Source organism: Lates calcarifer, linkage group LG2 (genome assembly GCF_001640805.2).
Source record: "Lates calcarifer isolate ASB-BC8 linkage group LG2, TLL_Latcal_v3, whole genome shotgun sequence".
In the NCBI taxonomy this organism is placed as follows: Eukaryota; Metazoa; Chordata; class Actinopteri; family Centropomidae; genus Lates; species Lates calcarifer.
The window spans coordinates 22,969,467-22,978,808 of NC_066834.1; the positions used below are offsets into that span (position 1 = coordinate 22,969,467).

Consider the following 9,342-nt stretch of genomic DNA (forward strand, 5'->3'; position numbering starts at 1 on the left):
AATCACCCTCGCTGCAGCCGTGTATGTTTCTCCATCTCATTTTTCAATGAATCCGTCGCCACCGATGGCAAGCTGGAGGCCCCACAAGACCCAAACAAATCAATAGCAAAACGTAGTCTCAAATCAACCGTAATCAACCTGACTGAAATAGAGAATGCTGTTATTTAATCTGATCCCATACACTGGCAAACATAATACACACAGATAGACACACTCACACACTACACTCGTACACTCGTACAGTAAGCGTACTAGATTTTCAACAAAAAGCCTGCAGCTGTTAGTGGCTGCTAATGCTTGATAAGGACAGCAAACCTAAGGTGCTCAGTTTGTGCAGTGTTTAAAATATCTCAAAATTCATCAAAGGAATAATAACCATGGAAATTATTTCCCCCCAGATTTCTCACAAAATACAAGGGCAGTCTAAGTTTAGGTGGCACGGTTACCATTCTCTATTTATTCTTATCAAGTATAGTGAGCTTTTCCTAACCATTTTAGTCTTTTGAAGACTGAGATAGGCAAATATGTAAAAGTCAACATAGCTACATTAATACTGTTAGAAGCTGACTAAAAAACATTTTTCTATTTGGGTTAATGGGGACATTAAATATTCTATGACTCACTTTAGCAAGAAGAGGAAAACATCACATCAGAAAATGGTTAAATTAATAGGTAAAATTTGCCCTCTGAACACAGTGCACACTCTCATTTAGTCAACTCTTAGCCTAAAAGTAACTTCCCTTAAACTATATCACGGGCGTAATCTGCACATTGGTGACTACATTTGCTCTACTTTTCTTTAATGTATTCCCTGCAAAAAATAAATAAATAACAGAAGCAAAATTGTAAGATGTCTTTTCAGAGGATTTATTTTTGCCACTGTCTAGGTAAGAGTCCTCTGGGAAACAGAACTGGATGTGCAGGAGGAATAAAAGGCTGTTGAAAAAGTGGACTTTGCAGAGAGGATGGAAGGATTCGCCTGACTGTTGCAAAGGGATTTAACTGATTGACAGAAACTGCAGGACAGCCGACCCCCCTCTCTGATAGTGTTGGCAACACAGTTCTAAAGGAAAAAGGGGGGCTTAATAGAGCCTTTAGTGCAAAAAAAAAGTTCTAATGTGCGACATCTTCTTTTCTATCTCTCCAGGGAAATGTGGATGACTTTCCAACAGATGTGTCCTCTGGGCTCTGAATCACAAGATAATTAAAAAGCACTTGACGATCAGAGGGATGCATTCTAATATTGTGCAGCATCATTTGTCTAGAACTCGGCACAATGCTGTTGCATTGATAGAATCTGCTCAAAGGGCCCTATGCAAACAGGTAAGAAAAAAAGTCATCACCTGGTTTTCATCATGCAAAGATAGAGGATGCTTTCTTTGAGAGGGGTATCATTTTGACAATCAAGCCCTGATATATTCTATTACCTTGGGGAAAAAGTACTCTTGACTTTTTATCAGTCTATAGTTACGACCATGGATGTGCAGTATCAATAGGTCTCAGCCATACAGTCTTTGGTCTCAGTGCAGCTTATGGTGCAGCACCTTTTAATAACAATCATAAGATTGCATTTTCATGATAGAGACAAGTATGCAGAGCAGATATCCAACAAAAGCATTCAGTGAGGAGCGGGGCAGAGGGCGCAGTAATCTCAGCACCAATCATATGTATTACTCAACAATCCTATCAAACCTCCACAGATATTTTCTGGACACTGTGCACTTACGGACAGTAATAATCGTTCTTACTTAAGACCCTATACAAATCATTTTGTGAGAATGCTTGTCTCCTCTTTTTTTTGGGGTTGTAGATGTCACCCTCTGGTTAACTGACCACATCTGTTCGCTGGGGAGATGCTTGTTCAGAATCGAAGGAGGCTGTTCAGCTTTGGATCTGGAAATGAGGCTGTAGATTGGATTATGATGCCATTTTTAATCCGTCTTTTTCCCTTGCAAGATATTGCTCCACCCTGCTTCTTAGCGTTATACAATACTTGACAAGAGGAGATTTTGCTGAATTCCGGCACAGTGATGACTATGTGATTCCTTGTGACACTCTAATTTGAGCTTATACTGCCAAAGCTTTGATGCAGACATGGGAATAAAACTTTTAGTCACAGAGACCCTTCTCTTCTCCAGGCCCATTAAAAGGTCCCACTCATCTCCTTGTGTACTTTAATTACAGTCATCTTGTCCTGTCTCTGATCCTCATTTTTGGAGGAAGTAGGCATCCAAGTATCATGTTTCTACTTCAGTTCATTAAAAATAAAATACGAGCTGCAACTCATCTCAACATGCTGCATTGACTGACACTGAAGTTCTGCTTTTCTCCAGCTACGTCGATTGATTTCAAATATTACTTAAAGCATCTTAATAGTGATAAAAAAGGTGTCATAGATGTTGACTTCCTTCCTTCTGTAATCCTTTAATTGACTTGTATATTTCTAAGTTATTTAAGTATATTCATGTCTTTTCCCTGTTAGTCACAGAGAAATGAAAGTCTTTTCCCATACAGTGATAACCGAGGTACAGACTCAATTTTCTACTCTCCTGATTGAGTGCCACATCTGTGGTTTTAATTGTAGAGTTGAGTGATTACGTAATCATAGTGTTGAGTGCTTGAACCACAAGCAGACTGCTTTCAGATCGCCAAAATGTTTAATTATGGTAATATGCAGTGCCCACCCTCAGACCCTGAACAAGTGGGTGGCTAACCTCATTTTTTAGAACACTTATCTCTCACTGCATTTTCATTTATCTATTTATTTTGGTACATCTCAACTGAGAGAGTCAGAGAGCTTCAATTTCACTGAGTGCAGTGTGAAGCCCTGTTTCGGCATCTTGCTCAAAGACACTTCAAAACTGATGGCTGGTGCCAAATCTCTGACCTTTCAGTATCAGGACAGACTCCCAAAGCCCAAAATCACCCTTCCTCGTGACATTTAACACAGTGAGTAAGAGAGCCGGGGGGGGGGGGGGGGATGAGAGGAAACACAACCAGCTGAGAGGAGCATAACAAAAATGGCAAATTGTCTAATACATATCTCACTTCTTCATGATGACCTGTCCACACTATGTGTGGATTTGGAAATACATAATCTCTAATCAGTATACTGCCATGTCATGAGCATAATACCAATATGCTTGAGATGCCTGATACAGAATTCAATCATTCGTAATGCAAAATAAACCATTCACAGATTGGAAACACCAAAAAACAGAGTTGATCACCTGGGTCTGGTTGTACCTGAATTAAATGTAAGATTGGCTGAAATGTGATGTTGGAAATCTTGTCTTGACTGTACAGATATGTCTCCTCTCTCTTTCTGTCTACCTCTCAATCATACACAAAAACAATTCAATTAAAACAAATACTTTTCATGACAGCTAAAGACTTAAGAGTCCATCTTAAATACAAAATTCAACAGAAAACATCTGATAATGCCAGCCGCCACAGTGTACTTGTCCCTTCTCTCAGGATAAACAGGCAGATAAATGTGTCTGTTTTCTATTCTAGGAAGAGTCTTATTTAGCCTTTGCCTCTGACACCCCGGGCTTGTGAGCAACTCACACTACAACTCACATGTCTCTCAAAGTCAGACATCTTGTTCTTGAGGGAGAAAAACACCCTTTTGTGGTAAGTGATAGTTTCTATATTGCATGTCATTAAACCATCAGAGCCAATCAAACAACAGGCAGCCTAGACAACATTCAATGTCACAGACAAGGAGAAATATTACAGTATGTGTAACAATGATGATACTGCTCTATATCCCTTTTCAGCAACACTAATGTCTCCACATGATTCAAATGATAAGAAGTAGATGCACAGCTGAACTAAATGCCAAGGCTGACACAGCTTGTAATGAAATAGTTGTGCCTGAATTATTAAACTAGAGGGAAATGTGTTCAATTAAAAAAAGGCTAAGGTTCATTACCTACTTACAATACAAGCTATGGGGTTGTCAGAATAGATGTATTTTGTCAAATTTGTTTTAACAGGATTGGTGGAAGGAAGCAAATTCTGTGAGCAGTTTTCAGTCAGGTATTTCATTCTATGAGGCTGATTTTATAATCAACTTCATATACACATCTATTTATACTATAGTGTGCACAGTATGTAGAAACCACAGCATTACCATTTCAGACAAACTGCTCCCTGTCACCTTTGACAAACAGGACATCCAAGATACTAAAAAAGCCATATGCATTTGCATGCATTTGGTTTGATTTCATCCACTGTTTAAAAGCATTCTACAATAACCATTCAGAAATCCTAAAAGCAAGGACAAGGGACCTTAAATCTAGTCTTGCTTAGCAGTTAAGAGCCTCCATGTGGCTGTGAATCAGATGCATATGGTCAATAACATACTCAAGGGCACTAACGAGGAATCTGTATGACAACAAGAGTGCTCATGGACTTTCTCTATTCAGTTTTGCTGCTGAATTCCATTAAAAGCATAGACGACACTGTTAAATGCTGACATAAACTGTGTTGATCAATTCAAAATTGCTCGATAACTACACCTATTATTCATATTTAATTCAAAGAAAATTATTTAACCCTGTTGCTTTTCAAAATACGACACCTAACCCTAACCAGAAAACAAGAGATGGTATAAGGAAATCAATATGTAATGCTGTAAAGACATTCAATTCAAAGGCCTCATCACTAACCCTAATCAATGATAAATGAAGTCCCTGAACACAAGTTTACTCAAATAAAGGAGAGGAAACCACTAAAGGGATTTAATTATGTATCCATTTGGATAGCATCTGCCCAAGATAGGTAAACTGGCTTAATTAGCAAAGGTTGTGCTATCTGAGGGCTGTTTCATAACACAACACAGTTTGTCTACAGGCCTCCGAACTAATTAATAGAATTCTTCTAATGTGGTATGGCACTGAAAAATTCCTTATTAATCTAGCCTGTAAACAAACAGGTAAACTGTAAGGATTTTTTATAAAGCAGTAAAGCAAAAATGATAACAGTTATGACTTTGGTGAAATGTAATTTTTCACCAGGAGGGAGTAAGATAAGTGATGAAGGTGGTGTAAAGCTTAATAAAACAATGAATGGGTGTTTTTGAAGTGATTAATACCCTAATAAATGATAAACACATTGAGGAAAAACATCTTGGCCTGTGCAAGGCATCAACCTTTAGCTGATGCTTCCTTCTAAAACAGCTGTTGTATTGACAGCAGTGTGTAAGGTGTCTGGAATTTACCTGAAATCGCTGTAAGGGTGAATTATCCAAAATCCGGCGGATTTAACCCGCTCTTGTTCCCGTTCAACCGCCTTCTCACTTCCAAACATCCTCAGGGAGAACTTGTTGACCCCTGGTTGAAGCATTGCTCCAAACTGTCTGTGCATGAACCCAGCTTGATATAATCTCTCGTCGTCCGGCAGAATCTGATCAATGCCATCCAACTTTATAAACCCTGACTGCTGGCCTGGGGAGTCGTTTTGGGCGCCACCGCCACCGCTGGCCCCTTGCGCGCCTTGATCCGGCGGCCCATCACCGATGGCTCCGGGGGGGCTCTCCTCGCTCGGGGTGACATCCCCCTCGGTAATGAGGCGCCTCTCCTCCGCCGAGTCCGAGTCGTGCACATGCCGACTTGTGATGGACGAGAGGCTGACCTCGAAACCTCCGGCAATCTCCGTTTGAGCTGGTCTTCATCGGTCTCCCTATGTCCGTCTCCATGATCACAGACTCCCCACTTTTGGTCTCCCCGATGCCTTTGCAGCTTCCCCCAGAGGTCGGCGACGGTGACGGTAGAGGTTTCATCCTAATACTCTTCCTCCGGGTGTCCTTGTCTGCGTCTTCTCCTTCGCCCATTATAGATGCTTTCTGTCCAATGTGCTGTGGCAAACTGTAGAGCCTTTTACGCATGGAGGAGTGCAGCCTGTCCATTATGACATTGAGACACAGTGGAGAAAATTAAATAAATCCAAATTGTTAGGCTGTGTTGAAACGATTACTGCCACCAGCCCTGCGCTCCCTATCTGTTTGTGAGAGCGATCAGTCTGGAGCTAATCTGAATCCCTGAAAGCCTGCTACACATGACATGGACCGCCGTGGCTCTACTGAAACAGATGATAGATACTCTTTTTCATAATTAGACTACCTGACAGTTTGCATATGTCCTCACGCACAGTCTGGGCGGTCCGCTTGGCCACTGCGTCCCCGATGTACATCTTTGTGCCGTTTCGACATTGTGCGCAAAAGTGGAAAAAACTGCTTGAAAGTCACCTTAGCGTGACATGTGAGGCACGTGCCGACGGACGGTGATACGGAGACGAGGGAAAGGTCATGCACGACGAAAGATGCTCTTTTCACCAGATGTCTTGCCAGCTGCCATCAAACAACGCGACACGATCGTGCAAAAATACAGTAAAGCATTCCAGGGACCGCTGACATCACTGATCCATAGTCAGGGTGCGTTTTGGTGAATTGTGAATATTCATGATGCTGATCTATTGGGTTGCCATAGGAGCGAGAACTGCAAATAAGCTCAGCCCACCTTGTTTAAAGGGGAATGCTCTTCCCATTCTTAAAACGCTCTCCTGTTCTCTCAAGTTAAGGCTACAGGTAGGCGATGCAAACCCCATTGTTCAGCCCCTGCAAGGCTGAGGGCTCCAGATGGATAAAACCAAGTAGCCCGTTTGCAGATCATCAGGCTTATCCACTGCGTAATTTGCGCACACAAATACAGTTGAGGCTGGAATAGGATGGCGAAAGGTGTTTTGATGAACAGCCTCTCACGTAGAATTGCGAGTGACTTCTCAAATGTGGATGAATTCAAATACAAACATACTTTGTCCTTTGAAATTATTTGTCAGCGCATTTACGAATTGATTATTTACTATATAACCTGGAATTCTGAAATATTCTCCTTCAGTCTAGGCTGGCAACAAATTAAACAATCTCGGATAAGGATTACTCTCTTCAGAATAATGCAATTAAGCCTTTTGAATTTTTGAGGAAAACCCTTCCGACAAATATTTACTTTGTCACGTTTCCTTGTCATTCCTTGACATCTAATTATACGGCTCAAATTCTGTACCTTCATTGTCAGTGGCAGGCTGCCTGAATGTTATTCATTCACAAAGTCCAAAGCAGAGCCATGGCAGTTGCAGTGCATGAAGATCCCTTTCTTTCTGTAATAAATTTCATTATGGTCATGATAAAAAAAAAAAAAAAAGATCAACAACAACAACAAAAACAGCTATTAGCTCCATGGCACACCCTAAATATTACTTTACATGATAATTAGTCAAAGTGTCAGTGATAGCTCCATGTTTGACAAAATGTCATTGATAAATCCTACAAGAAAAATGGAATAAGTAGGATGAGGATCCCAGTATTTGTGTAGTAAAACTAAACAATTTTATGGTATCTTTGCTTTATATTAAAATGATGAATAAATTCAATCACAATGATAAGTGACACCAGTATAGATCCAGATAGGCCAGTAAAGATTTTACTGATAGGGCCATTCTCCCAGGTAAGTAAGAACTTTTAATTGTGCGTTTCATTTTGGTTTAGAGAGAGATTTTTTGTTACTAAAACTTTGTCTTTAAAAAAACAAAAATCCAGTATCAGTAAAGTGGCAGACATTATGGTTGATTAACACTTTATGTTAATCTAATAAAGATTTTTTTTTTTGTCAAAATACAAATTTGAGGGATTTCAGTTCTGTTATCATCAAGGGGTCAGTACAAGATTTTATAAAAGCATGCAGATGTTCTACACACTCCTTTCAGGCCTTCTAATTTAAGACACAGACAGAGAGACCTGTGTTCATATTATTGTGCTAAACTAATGTCACAGAAATATATAAAAGCTCTGTGTGCATACTCTTTAGTATTATCTCATGCTGAACTTTCCTTCTTTCAGAGTGTTGTCACAATGCTGAACTACCCTACATGTCAGAAGTGCTGCCATCCACACACTGAATGCAGAGCAAAAATATAAATCTAGACAATAGAAGTGACATGGCTGCACATTTTAGCATATACATCTCGGTGATTAAAGACTTCTTTAAAATCCAATTCAATTCAAGCCTTTTTTAAAAAAAAAACAAAACACATTAGCTCATACAATTCTGACATAACTAACAATGTTATTCAGGGTATTGTGAGTGATCACAAATTCAATATTCATATTTGATGTGAAATTCTTTAAGCGCTATAATCCCCCCTTTTACCATCATTTTGCTTATGTCCTACCTGCGCTGTGCTTTGCCTGTGACTAGCGCTGTTCCTCTCTTGTTAGGCAGGTTGACAGACTGGATCTGAGAAGAAAAAAAACAGTGGGGAGATCAGGCTGGATGTTCACTGGAGAAAACAGCTTTTAGCTAGACACGACACTACATGTATCTAACAAAGCTTGACCAATATACTGTTCGGGCAGATATATCAGCTGATATTAGTTTATTGCAGAGGTATTGGTGTCAGTGTATATGTCAGACAGTTGATGACAAGAGAGTGCAGTATGCAAATGCAAAACTAGGTTTGAGATAATTTATAAACAAGGTCCTTTACACACTTGGTCTCCTGTGGAAACCACTGGCAAGTGGATTTTTTTATGTTGTAAAATTGTAAAATGTCTAATTTGAGCGATTAGTATCAAGATTTTTTATTCACATTATGTCTTTACTGTACGTTTAAAAAAATCCATTGGTTGACATATCATTATCAGATACTTTAAACTCCCAAGTATATGTCTGTATCAGTCTCAAAAATCCATTGTCAGTTAGGTTATACACTCTCAAGCCCCAGTTTATGTTTCCTGTTATGTGCAATCATATTTGTACATTTGAAACTTTTTATTGATTTACTACACTGAAGTCATGGAGCAATAAATCTGTGGTTCTCAAAGATGAATACAAACTAAATGTTGAAAAATAATTTATTTGACCAAATCTAACCACTGTTTGAAGACACTCAAAGCCTTGTGTAGTCCAGCTGGAAGGAAAAATATTCAGTCATTTCCCAACTTCTTAAAATAAAACAATACAGCTGCTGGTTAAACATCTTGGCAAAACCTGCGCAAATAAGGGTGTTATGAGTAACCATGGGTCACAGAGGAGCTGACCCACACATCCAAATCTCTACAGCGCAATTCATGTACAGCGCAATTCAGAGTCAAGCAAGTTGACTATTTGATTCAACTGCTGTTGTTGTAGGTGGGCTCAAAACTGAGACAAAAACAAAAGTTAACATGCTACTCTAAAGGAAACAGCCAAGCAAACATTGCTGTATGAACCCTGTGCATGTTGCCCCTTAAGTAGCCTGGAAAAGCATAATTCCAGTTTTAGGATGTATCCCAGTGAACCA

The 9,342-nt window shown here is 39.6% G+C and overlaps 1 protein-coding gene across 1 annotated transcript in view; it reads right to left on the reverse strand.

The window, feature by feature from the left end:
• LOC108876963 (potassium/sodium hyperpolarization-activated cyclic nucleotide-gated channel 4-like) overlaps positions 1-6,442 on the reverse strand; it is a 66,362-nt gene extending 59,920 nt beyond the window's left edge. The window contains 2 exon segments of the mRNA XM_051077049.1: positions 5,228-5,637; positions 5,639-6,442. Coding sequence (XP_050933006.1) covers positions 5,228-5,637; positions 5,639-5,914 — 686 coding nt within the window. The 5' untranslated portion in view covers positions 5,915-6,442.
• Positions 6,443-9,342: the final 2,900 nt, after the last annotated feature.